At 42.5% G+C, this 24401-nt stretch overlaps 1 protein-coding gene across 2 annotated transcripts in view; it reads left to right on the forward strand.

The window, feature by feature from the left end:
• The window catches only part of RAB6A (RAB6A, member RAS oncogene family), a 54516-nt gene that overhangs the window by 5947 nt on the left and 24168 nt on the right, over window positions 1-24401 (forward strand). For both annotated transcript variants that reach the window (XM_081952903.1, XM_081952902.1), the window contains exon 2: window positions 24317-24375. In XM_081952903.1, the coding sequence (XP_081809029.1) occupies window positions 24317-24375 (59 nt within the window). The remainder of the gene's footprint in view (window positions 1-24316; window positions 24376-24401) is intronic.

Consider the following 24401-nt stretch of genomic DNA (forward strand, 5'->3'; position numbering starts at 1 on the left):
AACAAAGCATTACATGGTCAATTTCTGGAAAAAATAAAAGATAAAGTGGACAGTAAAAAAACTTGGTTATGGTTAACAACAGGTACATTAAAGAAAGAAACAGAGTCACTAATCCTGGCTGCGCAAGAACAAGCTATCCGAACAAATGCCATTAAGGCCAAAATCGAAAAATCCTCTGATGATGCCAAATGCAGACTCTGCAAAGAAGTTGATGAAACTGTTGACCACATACTCAGCTGCTGTAAAAAAATCGCGCAGACTGACTATAAAATGCGGCACAATTCAGTGGCACAAATGATCCACTGGAATTTGTGCAAAAATTATAATATTAAAACAGCAACAAACTGGTGGGAACATAAGCCTGAAAAAGTCATCGAGAGTCAGATGGTCAAGATCTTGTGGGATTTTCGCATACAAACGGATAAAATACTGGCGCATAATACACCAGACGTCACACTGGTTGAGAAAAATAAGGTTACAATCATAGACATCGCAATACCAGGTGATAGCAGGGTCGCCGAGAAGGAATATGAAAAAATCGCAAAATACCAGGACTTAAAAATTGAAATTCAACGATTATGGCACAAACCAGCAGTGGTAATTCCAGTGGTAATCGGCACACTGGGTGCTATTCCAAAAGCACTGGAATTACATTTAAAACAGTTAAAAATTGACAAAATCACCATCAGTCAAATGCAAAAGGCTGCACTGCTTGGATCTGCACGGATATTACGAAAATACGTTACGACGTCCTAGGCCCCTGGGTGGGGCCCGACTAGTAATCAATGCCAAATCCGGCGAAACAACTGGCTGCTGTGATACACTTCTGATAATAATAATAATAATAATAATAATAATAATAATAATAATAATAATAATAATAATAATAATAATAATAATAATGTGGCTTTTAGTCAGATCTGCTTCCAGTCTTTCAACCACCATAATTCTTAAGGGAAGTTCTGTCTGAATTAAATAATTCATTGTAACTTCCTTTAATCCTTGTTCTCCTGGTCTTTCATTTTGCTCTTACAACAATAGCTGTAAATTATATATGTTTGAAAACCAAATACCATAGGTTCTTATAGGTCTTTGGTATGCTATTCCAAATCGTAGTGTGAGTTTGTTTGACCCTTATAGCCCTTTTTGGACTTGCCTGGACTGACTGAGTTCTTCAACTATGATTTTGCGAAGATTCTTTAGACTTCATTGGAAAAGTTTGCATTTATTTGGGGGCATGGCTATTTCTATAAATATAGAATGAAGTTTATTTCATACAATCATTTTGTGGATTTAAAATGTTGCGAGTTCTTAAGGTTCTGCAACAAGAAATTGAGGTCTCTGAAATCCAGATCTGATTTCACCACTAGCGTAATTCAGCTTAGCATGCGTAGTGGCCATGAGGCCAAAGCATCCCTTTGCTGTACTTTGTAGCTGCTAAATATTTCAGAGTTTTTCCCGTGCCCATTTTGTTTGCACCACTGAAGATTTATAATTAAGCAGTTCAACTTTGTGTTTGAGATGGAATCTGGAAGCAGCAGAAGAGTAAACTATTGTAGCCTTGCCTAGCCTAATGCCCTCCGGATGTATTGGCCAGCATGGCAGAAAAATTACAGAGCCTTCCAGAAGAAATCAGATCAGTGAAGATGGTCTAAAACTAGATACGGTTCACACTCACAGTCCCCAGAATTGTCATTGTCTCTACATACAAAGCTGGAAGGGAAGATGGAGGTTATCCAGTCTAGGCTTCTGAATGGTGCCAGACTGGTAATGCTGGGTAAAACTTCAGCATTTCATGATGTTTTGGTTTATAAAACACGAACTGTTCCAGTGTCACCAGTAAGTTTCTCCTAATTTTTAGCCAAGATCTCCTTGCAGTGGTTGTGGTCCTGTTCTCTGAGGCAATTGAATGAGTCCATTCCCTTTTTGGGGTAAGACAGTTTTATTGACACTTTAGATGACCTTTGGTATACAGGTAGTCCTTGACTGACAACATTTCTCTTAGTGACCATTCAAACTTACAATGGCATTGAAAAAAATGACTTATGGCTTCCTCCATAGTGAGGGGAGGAGTATCCAGGATGGGTTGACCTTGTCCTCTCATTGATTGGGCTGAGTCAGTTAAGCTCTTTGGGCCACGCCCTGGTCACCAGGTACCACCCAGTTATTGACTCAGCCCCTCAATGGGTGGCTGTGATCATCCCAAGCTCCTTGAAAATTTTAAATAAAGGATTGAACTCACTGTTTACTTGATTGCATTCGCTGCTTCCCTGCCTGAGTGGCGAGGGGATGCTCCCCTGGAAAGCCCGGGAAGTCAGTCACATAGTAGAGGCTCAGCTGGCACCGGAGTGTTCCGCCGTTCCCCTCCCCCGGGGGTCGAGTGGCGAACCGTGGTGTTTTTAAGCACAGTGGAGTGCCCGCGCCTGCCTGCAAGTGCCAGGGAGAGATAGCGGCCCGCAGGAGCTGGCAAAGCTCGGAAAAGAGCGGAGGAAGCAAGAGAGGGAGCTCTCCAGCGGCAGCGGAAACCGCGTGGCAGCCCCAAAGGCACAAGCCTCTTCCACATGTTCCCAGGGAGAGGAACTTTTTGAATTTGGAGCTGGTGGCCATTTTGGAACCACGTGATCCAAGATGGCAGCGCCCAGCAGCCAGACAGGGTTATGGTAACAATGGACGCAAGCCTGTTCGGATGGGGCGCCGATCTGCGGGCTCAGATGCCGCAAGGACAATGGAACCATGCGGAACTGACTCACAACATAAACTGGTTGGAGCTCAGGGCGGTCTGCCGGGCCCTCCTTCAGTTTTGTCACCTTGTCAGGGGCAGACACATCTTAGTCCTCACAGACAACATCACCATCAAAGCTCATATAAACAGACGGGGGGACCAGATTGAAGGCCTTCATGAAGGAGGCCAAGCAACTGTGGCAGTGGGCCGAAAGGAACCTTCTCTGTCATTGACTGCGGAATATATAGTGGGGGTGGACAACATCAGAGCCGACTGGCCAGCCAGACCGAGGTGAACAATTCAGAGTGGAGGCTGCAGCCGGCAATATTCAAGGAAGTGGCAAGGCACTTCGGACGCCCAGCTCCCGAGGTTTTATTCCAGGTATCAGACACGGGGCGGAGGAGGTGGACGCTCTCCGATGCCCATGGCCCCGGGGCCTCCTCTATGTCTATCCACCATTACCCCTGATTCCCAAGGTCATACAGAAAATCCTGCGGGAGGGGGCGGAGGTGGTGGTGATTGCCCCACACTGGCCCCGGAGGCCTTGGTTTGCCGATCTCCAATCTCTCTCAGTGGACAGGCCCTGGAGGATCCCCCAGGAGAAGATCTCCCTCAGCCAGGGATCGCTGGAGCCCCCAGATCCTCAGTGGCTTCAGTTGACCGCTTGGCGCTTGAGTGGAGCATCCAGAGGGAAGGCCACTTCTCTCCCAGGGTGATACAGACTATTCAGGCGGCTCACAGACCTTCCACGGAGCACATTTACGGCGCTACATGGCATGCCTTTTCAACATGGTGCAGCTCCAGGGGCCACGATCCGGTTCGAGCTATGATCCCGCAGATTCTGGACTTCCTTCAGGCAGGCCTGGACAGAGGGTTATCTCCGAACACGATTAGGAGACAAATCTTGGCCATCTCATCGGTACTTCTGTGCGGTAGGTCTCAGACCTTGACTCACCACCCCATGGTCAGGTGATTCCTCAAGGGGGCATCCAATCTTAAGCCACCCACAGTACACAGGTATCCCTCCTGGGATTTGCATAAGGTGTTGGACGCTCTGACAGGCCCTCCTTTCGAACCCTTGCGAACTGTGTCTCTTAAGTTTTTGACTCCTTTCTGATGGCCATCACCTCAGCCAGGCGGATATCGGAACTACAGGCTCTGTTGGCCAGGGAGGATGTCTGCGTGTTCCACCAAGACAGGGTGGTACTAAGGTTGGACCCCTCCTTCATCCCTAAGGGGTGCTCCTGCTTCCATCGCTCGCAGGAATTGATATTGCCTGGACCCCTCTCACCCGTTAAAGAGGAAGTGGCACACCCTAGACGTAAGGAGGGCTCTGAGGATTTACCTCAGAAGAACCCGGCCGAACAGGAAGTCTGAAGCCCTGTTTGTCTCTTTCCAGCTGGGATCCCTGGGGAACAAGGTGACATCCACCACCATAAGGCAGGTGGTTACGAGCCTGTATTGTTACCGCCTACCAAGCACGGGGTCTGCAAACACCAAGCTCTATTACAGCGCATTCCACACGAAGCGCAGCCACCTTAACGGCCTGGGCCACCCTGGCCTCATTGACAGAGATCTGTAGGGCAGCTACGTGGTCTTCCCCCTCACCATTTGTGAGGAACTACAAACTGGACTCCTTTGCCTCTGCAGAGGCTTCATTTGGGTGTAGGGTGTTGCAGGCTGTGCATAGGGCGGAGGTGACGCCTCACCAGGCATAAGGTTTGTGCCAGCTCTTAACATGGGTAACCCTCCCTAGGGACGTGTAAGCTTTGGTACGTCCCATCCTGGATACTACTCCCCTCACTATGGAGAAAGGGCGTTGGGACTTACCTGATACGCCTCTTCTCATAGTGGGGGAGAAGTATCCAGCCCCTCCCTGATATGTAGCATGAGCGTTATGTTTGATGGTTGAGCTGTTCTGTTGAAGAAATAAATAAAGGTTTGAAACTAAAATAAAGCCTAGAGTGGATGACACAGCGAGTCGGATAGAGTTCTTCGCTGATAACTGGGTGGAGCCTGGTGACCAAGGCGTGGCTAAAAGAGCTTATCTGACTCAGCCCAATCAAGAGAGGACAAGGTCAACCCATCCTGGATACTCCTCCCGCACTATGAGAAGAGGCGTATCAGGTAAATACCAACACCCTCCCCCCCCCCACTTATGATCATTGCAGCAGCATCCTCAGGGCCACATGATTTACATTCGGATGCATGACAACTCACATTTATGATGGTTAATTATTAAATGAAAGTTTAAGTATTCATATGTACTCAATGTAGTGTTTCAGTTTGTGGTGAATTTAATTGTTGAGGGAAATGAGAACGTACAGATACCACTCAAAATTCTAAGGTGGGGTTGTCACCAAACTCACCCTCTTTCGTTGAGTGGGGTACTTGGGGGGGGGGTCTGTTTATTTTAATCTGAAAGGTCAGATCTTTAAGTGAAAATTCTGTAGATGAATGTAGATATATATGTTTGTGAGAGTATTTACACACACACACACACACACACACACAAAAGCTAAAGGACTAGGTGTCAACAGGTTTAATTTGATGAAAGAGCAAGAAGATATGAGCTTGGAAGAATCATATCAAATTACCTTCTTGTCTATCGGTTTTAAATCTCAAAGTGAGAATAGAGTAAGCAATCAAACGGCCACTTCTTAAAAATGTATTCTGCTCTAGTTAACTAGAGCACTCAGTATTCTGCTGAAGTTCTCTTGAAGCATAAGGACATTGCATAATATTCAGCTTTTCAACCCTACTGATTTGGAGAAAAACAAAGGCCATTTTGGTCCATAGAATATTATAGCAAAGTTGAACATTCTCTCTACCCTAAGCATGATCATAAGTTATCTAACATGTTTTAATCAAAATAATCAATGCATTAATTACGTTATTCATGCACATTTATGTTATACACACTAATAAATTGAGAACTTCTGCACTGGAGACAACTTCCTTGTGTGTCTAATCACATTTGGCCCAAAAAATATTTAGTAATTTAATTCAATTCAATGCTTGTCTATTCTGTGAGCTATATAAACACAGCGGCCATTATGGGAGTAATGTGGCATAATTTTTTCTTGAGTTTCAAGAAATTAGGGTTTTCCCAATTAGAACTGGTTCTGAATACTGTGAACCAGTTATTGAGTAGTTAGTGTGTTTTTATAGTCCACACAAAATTTAATTAAATTGAATAGTACAAAGTTTCACAGTTTTATATTAAAATAAGAAGCTTTCGCTGGAGTTAAAGAAAGGCTAAGAATTTTGAAATGAATATGACAATTTTTGGAAAGTATAACTATTTTCAGAAATTGAGACTCTGGAATTGGTGGAATAAAAATAAGCAATCTTTAGCTGAGGCAACCACTAATTGTTCTACCAGCAGTGAATTATATATAATAGATCAAAAAAAGATATTGTCTGATCTAACTGAACATAAAATTGTAGAAGTTAGGAGACTGCATGTTACATACAGAATTTTAATCTATATTTAATCCTACTTATATATGCGTACATTTTATGTCTATTTCAGTGGCTGGCTGTGTGTGGTTTATAACAGTAATAACATGAATTAAAACGCTAAAAGTAACAATAGAACTAAAAGCACCTCCAAATCTCTAGAAAGTGTAGGAAAAATTATAGGTTTCTACCTCATTCCTAAAACATAATAAGTTGGTGGCTACTTCAATAGCAGTTTACTCCACCACCCAGGCCTTGCCACATGCAAAATAAAATTTGCTGTTATAATATTATACATATCTATGGCAGGAACTGTCAAATTCCTTAAGAATGCAAGGCAGATAAGGCCATAAACACCAAAGTTTAATTGCACAAATTGCTTACCCAGGAGCTCAGATAGACTTCGTGCAGAGGGCCTCCAAAGGCTGCGTTTCTGCCTAACAGTTCCAAAGAGTAGCACTGAATCATTATCCATTCTTGCAATGAGAGGGATGACTAATTGCTTTTCCCCCCTCCCTGACTCCTATGGTGTAATTTCTAAGACCATACACATCGTTGAAATGTGGACTGCATCGTAGTTGTGTGAACCTCCTTCTCACTACACCTATTGCAGGTTGTATGGCTACTTGAGGAAATTAGTGGTGCCAGGTTGAAAGAGAAGGCTCTATTGTGAATCAGAATAGATCTGGAAGAGACCTTGGAGGTCTTCTAGTCCAACCCCCTGCTCAAACAGGAGGCCATGTACCATTTTTGACAAGTAGCTGTCCAGTCTCTTAAAAGTTTCCAGTGTTGGAGCACCCACAACTTCTGAAGGCAAGTTGTTCCACTGGTCGATTGTTCTCACTATCAGGAAATTTCTCCTTAGTTCTAGGTTGCTTCTCTCTTTGATTAGTTTCCATCCATTGTTTCTTGTCTTGCCTTCTGGTGCATTGGAAAATAAGTTCTTTGTGGCAGCCCCTTAAATATTGGAACAGTGCTATCATGTCCCCCAGTCCTTCTTTCTCTAGACTAGCCAAACCCAAACCCTGCAACCTTTGTATGTCTTAGTCTCCAGGCCTTTAATCATCTTAGTTGCTCTTCTCTGCACTTTTTCCAAAATTTTCAAAACAGTCAAGTTTGAACCAGCAAATTAAGTAAGTGGAGTACAGTCCCTCAAGGAAAAAAGCAGCCAGAAGTAAAATTTTGGTCAGCTCCAGTTATACAGAATGGTGTCTGATAGTCCGATTATTGCACTTAGGTTAATCGAGAGACATTGTCTCAGCAGCTTTCTCATTCTACTCGAGTTTAATGGCATCAGCACATCCTAAAGCTAATTGAAGTTTTATATCGGCAGCTGTAATATCTCCTGTAGTCAGTTCAGCCCCCCCTGGGAGAAGGAGCTCAACTGCTAATGGGCTTTATAGAATTTTGCAATCGTAAAGATGGAGATCCTGACAAGAGATTCCTCCTTTTCCTTGAAGGATAATGATTGACGTATGTCCCACAGAGGAAGCAGTTTGAGGCTGGATCTCCTCAGAGCTTTGGGTTGCACCTTGAAGAGTTGAATGAGCATGATAGCTCTGGTGTTTTAGAGGTCTTGGATACTGCAAGTGCAGCCACAGAAGAATGTTTTCAAACAAACACACAAACACACTGTGGCTTTAATAGCTCCATATTGAAAGCTTATACAGATAATCCTCAACCTATGATCAAAGTTGAGCCCAAAATGCCTGTTGTTAGCAAGACAGTCATTAAGTGAGTTTTGCCCCTTTTTACAACTTTTCTTGCCACATTTATTAAGTGAATCTCTGCAATTGTTAAATTATGAACATGGTTGTTAAGTGAATCTGGTTTCCCCATTGACTTTGCTTGTCAGAAGATGCAGAAAGTGATCGCATGACCCCAGGGCACTGCAACCGTTATAAATACGAATCAGTTATCAAGCATCTAAATTATGATCACATGACCACAGGGATGCTGCAATGGTACACGTTTGTAAGTGAAAAATGGTCATAAGTCATTTTTTTCAACGCCATTGTAACTGAACAGTCACTAAATGAACCGTGGTAAGTCAAGGACTACCTGTATTGCTATAAAGCATTGCCTCAATGAATAATTTGACTTCACTTGCCACAGATAACTTGTATACTGATCTGCAAGAGACTAAGCTGTTTGATAGTTCAGTTTAGTTATTATATAGCTACATTAATGCTTTCTAAATGGATGTTTCTGCTTAGTTCTCCTAATTAGTGCCAGTCTAGTTTATGCTCCTTGTGGGGCTCTGATTTCTATTATTGTTAAGTTTTGGATTGCAGGCTTATCCAGGTTTTTTTAATAGTTCAATGTTCATCTGATAGCATTCTACTTATTAACTAGATTGAAGGCTGCCCAACTCAGTGCGTACCGTAGTGTTTCGTCATGATAGTGCCAGCATGGCTGCCTTTGAACAACAAATGCTGACATCCTCTCAAAGTCCTTTTGATTAGAGACATTATTGAGATTTTTTTTTAGCGATAGGTCTTTCACTTTATCATTTTGGAATGTCCTTTCTTTTTCTCTAACTGGACAATTCCCCAAAGCTTTTATGTGCATTTTTCAGCTGTTTTTTTTTTCCAATTGATTTTTATTTTAGTAGCCATTAAAAATGACGCTACAAAAATCAATAGAATTCGTACTTTAAGGATTACTTCAAAGAATTTTGCTGCTTTCCTCACCTGGACTTTGGTCATGCTGGTAGAGTCATCGTGCCACGGGCTAGGTCACAGGCAGTGAAGCAACATCGAAGTTATTTGCTTCTGTTTGTCACGCTGCCTTGAGCTGACTTCATCACAAAATGGCCCATATTCATGGACCTCTCAGAGTTTCTTCTTTTACGATTTGCTAGATCCTGCTAAATCTTTTAAAAAGCCCAGAAGACTTAAACTTATTCCTTTACAAATAGTATTTTTTTTTCAAATATATTTATTGTTTGAAAGACTTTAAGGCCGCCCATATAAACTCTTTTAAGTATCTAACAATAAATTGACAGATAACAAAAGACAAAAAGAATGTTTTATTTTTTTATTACATTAGTTTACATTCCTCTTGCAGGTGACCAGTGGGATCTGGAGAGAAGAAGCATGGTTCTCCTGGTCCTTGTACATTTCTTAGGGTTTGATACAAGGGACCATTGGCTCTGTCGTGATTCTGCTAGTTGATATTTATTTTTATTAACCTTATTTGCCGCCCATCTTGCTTCGAAGTGACTCTGCGCTGCTTACAGCATAAAATATACAGCTAGTCCTTGACTTACAACCATTTGTTTAGTGACTTCGAAGTTACAACGGCATTGAAAAAAGTGACTTACGACAGTTTTTCACTTATGACCTTTGCAGCATCCGCCTGGTCTTATGATCAAAATGAGGAAGCTTGACAACTGGCTCTTGTTTTTTGCATCACCTTCAATCTCACTGAGTGCTGGAGATTGTAATATTTTTTCCCAATAAAGAAGACAAATGAAACAGTGTCTTTTTGCTGTTAATTTTGCTCCTTAGGTGCTAAGTGTTTGGCTCAGGTGAATCAACAGCATGTTGCAAGAGTCTTAAAAACATTAATATCATCTAGGATTCTGTAATTGTATCTCGCAGTGTTACGTAGTTGTTCTTGTAAGTATCAGAAAAGGCTTGTTCATTGCTTGTGCAGTGTTTGATTTACTTACAGATTAAGCATATCAAAAGAGCATGACAAAGTAGACCCATAATTGTAGAAACTATATATGTTGTGCAAGAAGGAGAGAGAGAGAGAGGAAAATGGAGATGTACGTTGATTTTCAAGGAAGTTTTTTTGGGGTTTGATTCTGATACAAATGTGTCTAAGGAAATAGAGAAACCTGATTTTCTCAAGTTTAAGCATAAATGCATTCTCAAGACATTGTTTCTTTCGAAATGTCTTATGGGGAGGGTATTCCAGGTAATTTCGGCATTTCTCTTTGAACTGTTCTGTTTTTAATCTCTCTGCAACATAAACCCACATCGTTTATTTCATGTGGCAGGCATGCTTCAGTCTCCTGACTTCTTTCAGTTTGCAATATCTGGCTTTCCAGCTCTGCAAACTGATAAAAAGTTCCCTTAAGAATATTTCCAGCTGGATGCTTCTTTATAATCGTTCCAGTTGCTGTTGCTTATTTATTCAGGTTGATGACCACAATGGTCATCATGCTATGGACCTCGATACCTGGAATCTGTTTTCTGCTTCAGGTTGTCTTACCTTCCACCAATGCGTTCACATTGAACTGCTGAGCTCGGGATTCACAAATTGATTGCTTGAAAAGAAGTGTCGTATTTATTCTGGGCTTTTGTAATGTATTCTGGGCTTTTGTCTTTGTATGAGAGAAGTGTTTTTGGTCCCTTTGTTTATGCTGCCCGAGGCCTATATAGGTTCTTCTGTCGTCTTCCACAGGATGACCTGATAGGAGGATCCATGATTCACAATACGTTCTCTCAATATTTCATTTTAGATCATCTCCGTCATGTTTTCCAGCATCAGCAACATTCTCCTTTCCCTGGATGTTTACCCATTTTGCCTACTACTAAAGCTATAATCTAATTTCTATGCTCCTGAAAGAGTTTTCTACTGGAATGGGGGGAAAAAAAGAAAACCCCCTCCCATTTTAATGTAGCTTATCGTGAATGATTAGCTAAGTTTTATGGACTTGGAATTGACATGTTATGTAAGTCAATTTGAAAGCAGACTCAATATTTCCATGGTTACTGATAACATCCTGCCAAGGCAAGAAATCTGAAATTAAATAAAGGCTTGATGATGAATTCTTAAATTCTTCTGGTATAAGGATTGCCGATTATTTGCTTGTAGACCAAATTGGGAGTACAAGACTTTACACAGTATTTCAATATATCAGAACATAAATGAAAGGAAGGACTAAAATATTAAAATATACTTGGCTGTTTGGGTTTTAAAAAATTATCTAAATACTTTTTAGCCACAGCCTGCTTTGGAGAATAGCTTGAAGTCCCGTCAGTTGGAAGAGTTTCCCATCTACTCTATACTTCAGGCCAGTTCCAACATCACTGCCCTGAAAAGCGTCCCTCAGTGGATCGCAGTAAACATCATGCTGAACGATATGGGTGCAAGCCGCTTATTGGTGACTGGGAAAGCCTCCGAGAATTCTCTGCCATCCACCACCATGCTGGCCCTCATGCCTTCACGGAACTGTACCATCTGAATCAATGTGACAGGACTTTGTGGGTTGACCGTATCAAAAGCTTTCGTGAGATCAACAAAGGCTGTATGGAGTTCATGACACTTCTCTGAAATTGGAGCAAAGCTGCCTGAGGAATTCTGGGAGTTGAAGTCCACAAGTCGTAAAGTTGCAAAGGTTGGAGACACCTGTTCTAGACTATCTTACAATCAATAGCAAAAGCATTTTTCTCGGTGGCTGATGATGATGGACACGACAAAGGCGATGCTCTTCAACAGCTAAAGCCCGTATCTTCTCACCATTCTCATCGAACTGGTCAGGCTTCTTGTGAGGAGAATGCCCTGGCATCTTCAGTGCAGATGAATGGGCAATATCCCTGAAGCATTCCTGGTTGTCTTTGGCACTGCCAGCAAGATGTAGGTCAGCAAGCTTAGTTTCTAAATCTTCAGCCAGTGCCGAAGCTGGGCTGGGCTTAATTAATTCTTCCCATGGCCTTCTTTCCTTGCGGTTGCCTCTTTGGCCTGATGTGGAGCTTCATTTTGGAGACAAAAGGAACCTGTGAACTGTGAACAATCAGCGGCACACATGACCTTGGTCGCTCTCATGTCCTGCCCGTCTTTTTTTCCGACAAGGACACAGTCAATAAGATGCCAGTGCCTCGAACGGGGCTGCATCTAGGAGGCCTTGTTGAGAGATAGGCAGGCGGAAAGTTGTCTGGGGGATGAGGACGTTGTGCACTACACAGGTCTTAGAATAGAATAACAGAGTTGGAAGGGACCATAGAGGTTTTCTAGTCCAGCAGTCACCAACTGGTGGTCCGCGAGAAAATTTTGGCGATCTGCAGAAAAATTATTTGCATTTTTTATATTGCACTAAATCAGGGGTCCTCAAACTACACCCCCTGGGACGGATACGTGCAATGAACGTTTGTGTTGCTGCAGAGAATCTCCCCCTTCGGAGTCTTTTTGTGAGGGTCGGAGGGGAGGCAGAAATTTCGACTTGGGGTCTGCTTTGGCGTCCTGGTGTGGGGTTTTGGACGAAGGCTGGAGGGAAGTGCTGCTGGTGGCAAAGAGCCAGAAGGCCTTGTTCCAGTGGGACTGCATCATGGCCTGGAACTGGCCGACCCTCTCAGCCCACTGAGCCTCCAGGCACCGGTACCTGGCCATGCACTCTTGCAGGCCTTCCCTCTGCTTGGAAAACCCATGCTCCTAGTCCTCAATGAGGTGCTTCTGCTGAGCCTCCTTCTCGGTCAGATCCCATTTGAACTGAACTGTTTTGGCAACTCTTTCTCCTGGTGGCTGCTTAGCTCCAGCAACTGCTTCCTGTTGGGGCCCTAAGGAGCCCGGGCGGGTAGGTGAGGAGTGACTGGGAGGGGAGGGGAGGGGAGGAGTGAATAGAGGCCAGTAAGGTGCCCCTCAATGTGAGTGACATCAGGTTGGCCACGCCCAGCCAGCCAGTCATTAGGCAGATCATATTAGTGGTCCACAGGATTTAAAATTATGAATTTAGTGGTCCGTGAGGTCTGAAAGGTTGGTGAGCGCTGTTCTAGTCCAACCGCCTACTCAGGCAGAAAACCCTACACCATTCCAGATAAATGGTTGTCCAACATCATCTTAAAAACTTCCAGTGTTGAAGAAGTCACAACTTCTGGAGGCAAGTCCTTCCATTGGTTAATTGTGCTAACTATCAGAAAATTCCTCCTTAGTTCTAGGTTGCTTCTTCAATAAGAGTAGATTGTTATACTTACTTGTTATACTTGTCTCCCAACAACTCCCTGCCAACTGTCTTGCTTGACAACAGAAATGTTGGACTCAGTTTTGGTTATAAGTCAAGGACTACCTATACTATGGAAGAAAGCAGTGCCTGTCCAGAGAGTGCTGCTCAGTCACCGAGGGAGACGCTGGGTTTCATTGCTGCTTTGGTCAATGAAAAAAGCAACCATTAGACCTGACTACCCACTCCTGACATATCCACACTTACCCACCTTCTTATTTATCCATTACAATACAATACAATACAATACAATACAATACAATACAATACAATACAATACAATACAATACAATAGCAGAGTTGGAAGGGACCTGGGAGGTCTTCTAGTCCAACCCCCTGCCCAGGCAGGAAACCCTATACCGTTCCAGACAAATGGCTATCCAACATCTTCTTAAAGACTTCCAGTGTTGGGGCATTCACAATAATTAATAGAATAGAATGAAATCAGAATGGAATATAGAATAGAATAGAATAGGAAATAGAATAGAATAGAATAAGACATAGAATAAGAAAGAACAGATTAGAATAATAGAATAAGAAATAATAGAATAGAATAGAATAGAATACAGTACAGTAGCAGAGTTGGAAGGGACCTTGGAGGTCTTCTAGTCCAACCCCCTGCCTAGGCAGGAAACCCTATACTGTTTCAGACAGATGGCTATCCAACATCTTTAAGACTTCCAGTGTTGGGGCATTCACAACTTCTGGAGGCAACTTCTGTTCCACTGGTTAATTGTTCTCACTGTCAGGAAATTCCTCCTCAGTTCGAAGTTGCTTCTCTCCTTGATTAGTTTCCACCCATTGCTTCTTGTTCTGCCCTCAGGTGCCTTGGAGAATAGCTTGACTCCCTCTTCTTTGTGGCAACCCCTGAGATATTGGAAGACTGCTATCATGTCTCCCCTAGTTCTACTTTCTCTTAAGCTAAACATACCCAGTTCCTGCAACCGTTCTTCATATGTTTTAGTCTCCAGTCCCCTAATCCTCTTTCTTGCTCTTCTCTTCTCCACATCTTTTCTACATCGTGGTGACCAAAACTACAGGGCTTTTAAAAAAAAATTAGAATGGTGATGATGATGGTGTTGAGATTAGCCCGTAATTTGGATTGAAGTGTGGGAAAGTTATGCAGGGCTAGAAATCAGCATCATGTTAACACTTGCATAGAAAGGTGTCCTCTGTATAACCAGTTTGAGAGCCAGTTTGATCAAGTGATGAAGTCACCAGGCTAGAAGGCAGGAGAAGGTGAGTTCCAGTCCTGCCTTAGGGACAAAAGCCAACTGGGTGACTTTAGGCTAATCACCAGGTGACAATGAGTTCTAGTCCTGCCTTGGCCATGAAAGCCAGTTGGGTGATCTTGGTTCAGTCCCTTTCTCTCTGCCCAATTCACCTCTCAGAGCTGTGCTTGTGAGGAAAATAGGAGGAGGAAGGAATATTAGGTAGGTAGGTACACCTTTGTTAGTTTTTATGAAAATAATAAAGGTGTGGTATAAATTAAAAAATAAAATAAAAATAACCAGCTCATGGTGGTGTGGCTTAGGGCCGTGATGGTGAACCTATGGCATGCGCTCCAGGGCTCGTGCATGCGCTGGCCAGCTGACTTCGGCCTTCATCTTTGACTGTTTTTCGCCAAAAAAAAAAAAAAAAACCAACACGCAAACTGGATGTTCAGGAATGGACTTCTAGTTTGCGGGTTGGCCCATTTTTCTAATTTTTGCTAAGGAGGGTGAAAAACGGCCCTACTGGCAACCCGGAAGTCCATTCCCAAACTTCTGGGAAGCTTCCTGAAGCCTCCAGAGGACCTCCGGGAGCCTCTGGAGCCTGGGGGGGGGGGGCAAAAACAGATCCATCGCACTCCAAAAGCGGGGGGAGGGTGGGGGTCACACGTACATGCGCGTGGGGTGTGCCACATAGAATTATGGGTGTGGGCATGCGCTCCTCCCGCTTTTGGCACACGATGGGAAAAAGGTTCGCCATGACGAGCTTAGGGCCTGACTGAGGGACCATCATCTTTCCCTCTGTATTTATATCTAGGGGCCTTTTTTTGAAGTCCCTCCTCCATTTGATCAAGCATCTCATTTATTTAAGGAGGTATATATCATGTACTCCCTAAGAAGGTGGCCTTGGCCTCCACTCTTCTAGCATTTAGGAAAACAAAGCCAATATTTTTCTTTTTTTCCGTTTGTTTTAATTGTTCAGTTAATGGTTAGCTTTGAGTCTAATGGTACCAATTTGAAATTTCTTCTTCGTCTAATTATATTCTTTATTCTTATGTAATTGCTATTAGTCGTGCTGAGTGTTTAATTGAAAGAAAGAAAAGACAAATTTAATTAATTCAGCAAGCAGTGAGCTTATGAAATTCCATTTGTGGCGTTGCTTGAATGTATGCTGCTGCTGATTTACGAAGACTCGGAAGACAGTTTTCCTGTTGTAGCTGTAGAAGAAATAATTTTTTAAAAAACTGGCTATTGAGCTTGGAACAAAACAACACCAGCTGCTGGAACATTTTAAATACCTGGCTTTCTATCTGAACAGAACTCACACCCCGTCAGGTGTTCTTTTTTTAAAGGAACAATGAAAACTCAAAACAAGTGTTTTTCTCCCTTTTTCATTGGATGGAAAAAATAGCTGAGAATCAAGGATTTTTCTTTTCATTTAAATTTTCCGTAGAAAGAAATAGCAGTGCCAGTTAACTCCAGCCTAGGCACTAAGGACTGATGATGTTAGTTGGTTTGGGAAATGAGATGTCTGTAAGAAAACAGCTTGGCCCAGAGAGCACCAAAGACCCTTTATTTCAACCCTGAGCTACAAATATTCTCCTTTATCGGCACAATATTTTTCTCTTTTGAGAATGCTCTTTTGTTAGGTACACATCACTTCGGCTTATTTCATGCCATCTCGGGCTATTCAGTTAGCTTCCTTTCATGGCTTTTTTTCCCCCCACCAGACAGTCATAAATATTCATGATGGTTTCCTTCATCCGGTTTAATCTTATATTCTTAGCTAATGGCCTGCACTGCTTTTTAAAAAGTCTTTGTCTTAGTTTGGCAGTTTAGAGGGCTGCTTAGAGAATTGACGCATTAAAACATGGGGCTTTTTGAGGGCGGGGGTCTTACTCTAAATAGAAAAACACCCTAAAGTGATAGAGAAATTAATATATTATTTGGTCAATCAAAAGATTTAAGCAAAACTTGTGGCTGCTATTATACAGGAAGTCATCGACTTACGAAATCAATTGAGCCCGAAATTTCTGCTTTTAACTGAAACATTTAAGTGAATTTTGCTCCGCTTTATGACCTTTGTTGCCACAAAGGTGGCAACCTTTGTTGTTAAGTGAGTTGCTGCAGTTAAGTTAGTAACCCGGCTGTTAAGTGAATCTGGCTTCCCCATTGACTTTGCTTGTCAGAAGGTTGCAAAAGGGGATCAGATGATTCCAGGACATGGTAACCGTCATGAATACGAGTCCGTTGCCAAGCATCTGGACTTTGGTCATGTGATCACGGGGATGCTGCAAAAGTTGTAAGTGTGAAAAATGGTCATAAGGCACTTTTTTCAGTGCCATTATAACTTTGAACGGTCACCAAACAAATGGTTATAAGTCAGGGACTACTTTTACTTGCTATGGCATCTTTCAAACAGTTGTCTTCTAAAGCATCTCATATCAATTAAAAATGGACATTTAGGCAATTCTAGATTTAGGCAAGAAATAAGCACAGCTACAGTATAGGTGGTACCTGGCTCAACAGTAGTAATCGTGAAAGGGATCTTGGAGTCCTAGTGGACAACCATTTAAATAGGAGCCAGCCGGGTGCAGCAGCTGCCAAAAAAGCCAACCCAGTTCTAGGCTGCATCAACAGAGGGACAGAATCAAGATCACATGAAGGGTTAATACCACTTTATAATAATGCCTTGGTAAGGCCACACTTGACCGTAATGGCATCCTGCCTCAATAAAGCCCCAAGAAGCAACTTTTAAATCCCTTACCGGCAGCCGGGAGCGAGCCACACCAAGGGGAGGCTTCCAGGTATCAGATGGAGGCAAGGGGAAGAAGGCAGGGAGAAGGAATTTGCAGGATGGCACTGGATTGTTTTTGGAAGAATCAGGAACCAAAAGCAACCTGTCTTTCTTTGGCCAGACAGAGTTGAAACTGGGAACCAGAAGCAAGGAGCACAGAGGTGTGGCTTCAAATTAACTCTGTCTCGAGGCCAATTGGACATCACAATGCCCAATCCTGGCTAATCCTGCAAAATTCCTCTGGAAAACAGCCAGTTTTACTATCTCTATCATCTTTACCATCTATTCTTCTATTGTGGGAATTAATGAGTTTTCCATCTTTATGCATATAAGATTTAAAAGTTCTGGTTTCAGTTTTCCATTTATTTTAAGAATCATCTGAATCAAAGTAAAAAACCTCAGTATTTCTTTCTTTGATGGGTTTTTTTTTCTGTATATTGATTTATATATTTGATTCCAGCATTACTTAGCAGCTAGGTATTTGCCACCAGATTAAATTGAGCTCTAGGCGGTTTTTAAGCAGTCTCTTGGGGCACATTCACAAGGGGCTTTATTTGCTCTTAATCTTAATTAAGAACATACCCCCTCTCACAATTAAAAATCTGTTAGCTTAATAAAAGCCAGGAAAGCTAGGGGAAAGGGTAAGGTATACTCTGCTGCGATGGCTATTTGAATAGATTTATTTAAATCTCATATCATGTGACTCCTACCTGTATAGCTTGCTTATCAGAATGGTCTGTCATTCTTTTCCCATTTGAATACTAGGGATATGATTTGCCCTTTTCTAGACTTTACAGGCCTCTGCCATGACCCATAAAAAGATAAAGCCCCCCCACAAGGCCCCCATCTCATTTCCTAGTGAATACCTGATTCACCCATGCAGTTTTCTTGGCGACATCACAGAAATGATTTTCCACTGCTTTTCCCCCAAATGTTCTTTTTAACTTCCCAGTCCAGCCTGCAACCTTTAAGATTCCTTGACCAGCCTGGCTCTTAGAAGCCCAAACAATTTCTATGCTCGTAAAAACATTAAAAGAGAATGCTTATAGAGGTTTTATGCGGTATCTAGCCAAATTAAACAGCTTAAAAAAACCATGGGCCCTGCATCTACAGGGCAATAGCAATTGTTCCTTCTCCTTACAGTGGTACTGAGGGACACGTTGTCATAAAGGCAGGAGTCCTTTGGTAGAGGTGTTTAATGTTATGGACAGATAGTATAATGATCTGTTATAAATCACCGAAAGGGGTAACGGAATGGATGCTTAAAACTGAAGCGTTAAATGAATGGGCCCTTAATAGTGAAGAGTGACACATTTAGCAACGCTAATGGAGATACCCAATGACCCGTCAGCTAGCCAGGAAATGGTGCTCCCTTCCTCAGGGTTGGCAAGACCAGGTCAAAAGAGGTGAACTCAGAATAACTTTATGGTCACTTTGAATGTACACTAATCGGCATACATTAAAATGAATCATTTTGTTGTCAACCGGACTCTGCACTCTGCATAACTCAGAACCGACACGAGAAAATATTTCTGTCTCTTCCAGTGAGGTGGGTGCAATCTCTCCTTAAAATCTTCCTTCTGTCAGCGAAGAAGACAATATATTATACAGGTAGTCCTTGACTTGCGGCAGTTTATTTAGTGACCATTTGAAGTTACAAGGGCACTGAAAAAAGTGACTTATGACCGTTTTTCACACTTACGACCATTTCCGCATCCCCATGGTCACGTGATCAGAATTCAGATGCTCGGCAACTGGCATGTACTTATGACCGTTGCAGCGTCCTGGGTTTATATGATCCTCTCTTGGGACCATTTGACAAGCAAAGTGCAAAGGTGCTTTTCCAAAAGACAAGTGGAGTTTCTTAGTTTTTTCCTAGTCAACCTTTTGTATCTTATCATCCAAGAAGCTTGTTCAGTTCAGTTCAGTTGCCTTTTGAAAAGCACCTTTGGAACTAATAAAGGTGAATATTTGTAGCTCGGGGTTGAAATGAGGGGCCCTTATTGCACTGATAATGTTACCTAGTTTGAGTAATGAAATGTCTGCAAGAAAAACAAGCAAGCTCAGAAAAGGCCAGGAACCTTTGGGATTACCTATACTGCTATTTCAGTAGAAATAAGTGAAATGATTTCTGGTACTTAGTAGTTTGAAGTTTTATTCTTATTTATTTTTCAGTGTAATGCAAATCTAAGGTTCCTTATCTCTTTTATTAATCATGGATTTAATCATACTCTTCCACATTCCATTGTCGGGAAAGAGAGAGAGAGAGAGAGAGAGAGAGAGAGAGAGAGAGAGAAACTTGTCTCCCTGAAGATTTAGCTGTTGCATTGTTGCACTGTGCAGTCACAAGTTAAGGTATTGTTTGTGGAGATTCTCCCATCATCTAAGGTCATGGTTGTCCTGAAGGGGTTTTCTCCAAAAGGCAACTGGATATTCTTGGTTTTTTTTCCCCTTTGAAAACATTTCGTGTCAGGGTTCCGAGTAACGCACCCATCAAAAGCAGAATTCCGAGGCAGGCAGATTCCTCAAAGACCATGTTTATTGGCTGCATCAAGTCGGCACAGCCAATGAAACACAACTCTGAAAGTTTTCCCCCCAGTTATGACAAAAAATAAAATGGCAATTGATCCCCTCCCCTATTGTCACAGGTCTCATTGCCCATTTAGGACGTTTGGCAGCCTCCTTGGTCAACTTCCCGCCTCCTTCAACTGCCACCTGTAGATTGGACCTTGGTTCCCATGAGAAAGCTTTTTTGTTTTGACTACTTGGTAGGCTGTTACTTCCACCACCACCACCCTCTCTCCTCCGCAAGGTTTTTATTTATTTATTTATTTATTAAATTTGTTAGCCGCTCCCTCTCCACAAAGGGACTCGGGGCGGCATACAATAAATAAAACACATATTATAAAATTGCACATTGTACGGAGGAGGTATAAAACACAATACAATATTATAATAACATAGAAATATTAAAATAAGTTAAATTAAAACCCCAATGGAAATTACAAGTTTAAAAATTGCCAGGAGGAATAAAATGAAGCTATGGTTGAGCCAGGCCTGCTAGTTGGAAAAGGTGGGTCTTGAGTTTTGAACGGAAGGAGCGGAGGTCGGTGGTAATCCTAATGTCGGGGGGGGGAGGTCATTCCAGAGGGCTGGGCCCATCACAGAGAAGGCCCTACTCCTGGGCGCCGCCCTCTGGCACTGCTTAGTGGACGGCACCCAGAGAAGTCCCTCTCTGTGAGAGCGAATTGGTCGTAGGGATGTATGGGGCAGGATGCGATCCCGCATGTAGCTAGGTCCTGTGCCATGGAGCGCTTTGAAGATGGTAATCAATACCTTGAAACGCACCCGATAGACCACAGGAAGCCAGTGCAGCTCGCGCAGGAGAGGTGTTATATGGGAGTATCTCGTACTCCCCATAATCACCCGCGCGGCCGCGTTCTGGACCAGCTGCAGTCTTCGAGTGCATCTCAAGGGAAGCCCCATGTAGAGAACATTACAGTAGTCTAGGCGGGACGTCACCAGCTCGTGAGTGACTGTGCGAAGGGCATCCCGGTCCAATAGGGGGCGCAATTGGCGCACCAGGCGAACCTGGTGGAACGCCCCCCTCGCCACGGCTGCCACATGGTCATCCATGGACAGCCGGGCATCCAGGAGGACGCCCAAATTGCGCGTCCGTTCCATGGGGGCCAGTTGCTCGCCCCCAATGGCCAGTGTTGGAATTAGCTGGTTGAACCGGTGGGCCGGAAGCCACAGCCACTCCGTCTTGGAGGGGTTGAGTTTGAGTCGGTTGTCACCCATCCAGACCCGTACGGCTTCCAAACACTGTACGGGTAAGGTCATGGCAAGGTCATGGCAACTACGAGGGTTCAAAAGATGGCTTCAGCCTAGTTTGCTTCAGAGTTGACATTTTACTTCTCATGCAAGAAGCTTTCTTTGGAAAAAAGCACCTTTGGGAAAAGTTACGGTGTTGATACACTGCCCTTTAAACCTCTAAATCAGCGGTCACCAACCAGTGGGTCCGCAAGAAAAATTATTTGCATTTTTTGTCAGGCCTGCAGCCATCTTTTCTTTCGGATCTTTGGCCTGCCACACTTTCTATTATTCTATTATGCATTTTCTATTGGGAAAATGGGAGGCGGGATTGTACGGAGTTAGATGCTAGGTAGCCATAACAAAATTCCTTCTAGAAAGCCAAGGTCATCCTTTGTCTTTGCATCTCTGCACCTGACCGGAACTGAATGGGGAAGATTGGACCATGTGATGGACTTGTGGGTGTGGGGGGCAAGATCTTGAACTTTCAAGTGAGTGGGGAAAACCGGGAAGCTTTCAGATTCAGGTTTTCCCAGATGTTCCAACATGGCTGTCTTAATAAATTGAAACTTTGAGCAATACTTTGCCTTGGACTCTGATTTACTTTTGGATGCTATTTGGAACCCTGGCATTTTTTATATTGCACGAAATACTATTTACCTTTTAAAAAAATTCATATTAGTGGTCCACAGGATTTAAAATTATGAATTTAATGGTCCCTGAGGTCCGAAAGGTTGGTGACCCCTGTTCTAAATGGCTTAGGTCCATTGTATGGTAAAGATACATCTTTTTTCAGTAAGTGAATGACTCCTGTTGTAACCCTCTCTTGAATATGAGTCTATTTTAACAGAGAACAGATTAACAGGGGCCCCCGTCTTGTCCAGAAAGGTTCTTCATTTGCTCCCAATCCCCGGTTAGCAGCTTTGTCAATTTACGTCTTTACTGTGTGAGAAATTCTCCAACAGCACATTTGTGAACAAGATCGTGCTTTTGAGCAGGAATCGGTCCTCTTGCTTTGCTCGCAGTACATGATGTTCCTGACTGCTTAAATCTACGTAGGCAGAAGCCTGGTGTACCGGAAATAGCTTTTTTTTTAAAAGCTTCCTGCACTCACTTTCATAAATACACAACTAAATTTAGTTTATTTAGACACGAACTTGGGACTTGCAGAGTTAAGTCATGTGTACCATGCTTGTTAGTTTGAAGTGTGAAATATAATCCTTGCCGCCTATTGTGGATGATAAACCTCTGTTTTTTTTCTCAGTAAATACAGTTTGGCTGAAATGCAGCATCGCTTGAAGCAGACTTGAACAAAAGGCTGCTTCATCAAAGTGGAAAGTATTTTCTGGCTTTTCGGCTGCAAGCTGGAGGAAAGATACAAGTGCATCTCACTGAGTTTACTCAATATGCAAAGCTATCTTCTCTTTGATTTATTTTTAGGGTTAGGGTCATGATCACGGTTGTATTTCTTCCTTTTTGTTACTTTTGTGATTTGTTTTGTTATTAAATAGGAAAGGAAGGGCAAGCACCATAAGCATGGCTGGGATGCAAATTCTTGCCTCAGCCTTCTTTAATATTAAGCCCCTCTGCAGATTTAATATTACATACTGTACAGGAATCTCCTTGTATTTTCTCTATGAAGGGCTTGTGTAAAATTGTAATTCCCATTAATTCTGCTACATTGTGGAATTGGCTGCAGAGGGTGAGAGTTGTAATCCTGCATATTTCCTCCTTCACTTGCACGGATTTTAGAATATTAACATACACCCTACCAGTTGGGAATGAAGTGCAATTTTTACTACTAATTTTCTTAAGGAATTAATGGAATTTAAGGGCCTAATTTTTATAACAGACGCAACAGTTCTTCGATGAAGTTATCATTCTCCTGTTCGAATGATTGAGTTCAAAGTGCGTTGGGGTGAATTCAAGACTTCATAAGAGTTACTAGAAGTGGCTTCCTTATTCACTCTTTGCGACAGGTGGCTTATGAATCTTCACTGACAACCAAATGAAATTTTGTTGTTTGTTCATACTTTTTCATTTGCATTGAACTACTTTTTCTCCTCATGACTCATTCATTCACTCACTCTTTATCTATCTATCTATCTATCTATCTATCTATCTATCTGACATCTATCTGACATCTATATTTCTATCTATCTATCTATCTTTTATCTAATATGGCTGTCATCACAAGAAAAGTGACTCTGGGCTGCTCTCAGCAACCTGATAAAGTATAATGCAAATACCATCTATCATGATAAAAATGTAAAAACAGTATTAAAATTAAATATTGTGTCAGGTTCCAAATAGCATCCAAAATTAAATCAGAGTCCGAGGCAAAGGATTCCTCAAAGTTCCAATTTATTCAAAAAGCCATGTTGGCACATCTGGGAAAACCAGAATCTGAAAGCTTCCAGGTTTTCCCCACCCAGTTGAAAGTTCGATCCTGCCCCCATACCCACAAGTCCATCCCATGGTCCAGTCTTCCACTGCCACGAAGACAGATTCCCCCCATCCAGTTCCGGCCAGGTGCATAGACAAAGATGACCTTGAGTTTCTAAGAAGAATGTTGTTATGGCTACATATCACCCAACTCTGTATAATCTCTCCTCCCATTTTCCCACAATAGAAAGCAGACAGTAGAAACTGTGGCAGGCCTGAAGTCCAAAAGAAAATATGGCTTGCAGGCATGACATATTGTTAAATATAAATTATATAAACCCTAGGCAGAGAGAAAATAAGTACATCCATCTCAGTAGAGGATATCTATCTATATATTTCCAGTTCTCTCTGGGACTCCCAGGATGGGTGACAAAGCCAAAGAATGTCAGGAGGGATGGAGCTAACCTAATGTTGGGGGAGACTCCCAAAGATGCTTTTTCAGAAGCCAACATGACTGACTTGTTCTGTTTTTCCCCTTTAAAATGTTTTGCTTCTCATCCAAGAAGCTTCTTCAATTCTGGCTGGCTGGAGAATTCTGGGAGTTGAAGTTCACAAATCCTAAAGTTGCCAAGTCTGGAGACCCCTGTTCTTGATCCTTGCATTTGGCCAAGCCTGGATTAGTAGACTCTCTTTCCCAGAGTTCAACTGAACAACTTGGAGCCACAGTTGCAAAGCACAAGAGCTTTTGACAGTTGAATCTTACTGTAATGAGGACAGATGTTACAATAAGTGTTCAAATGCTCTTAAGCTAAAAATATTTCAACGTTTGGGACCATATGGCTCATTTAATTGTCACTAAATCACAATCATTGTCAAAATGGGATTCATGTCAAATGCCTTTTCCTTAACTGAAGTAGGATGATGCTTAGAATTCAGTTGGATGTTACCAATGTGTTTGCTTGTTTGGTTTTTTCCAGTTGGGAAGACTTCCTTGATCACCAGATTCATGTATGACAGCTTTGACAACACCTACCAGGTAAGTTTTTGTTGTTGTTGTTGTTG

Source organism: Natrix helvetica (assembly GCF_964273705.1).
Source record: "Natrix helvetica genome assembly, chromosome: 4".
Lineage (NCBI taxonomy): Eukaryota > Metazoa > Chordata > Lepidosauria > Squamata > Natricidae > Natrix > Natrix helvetica.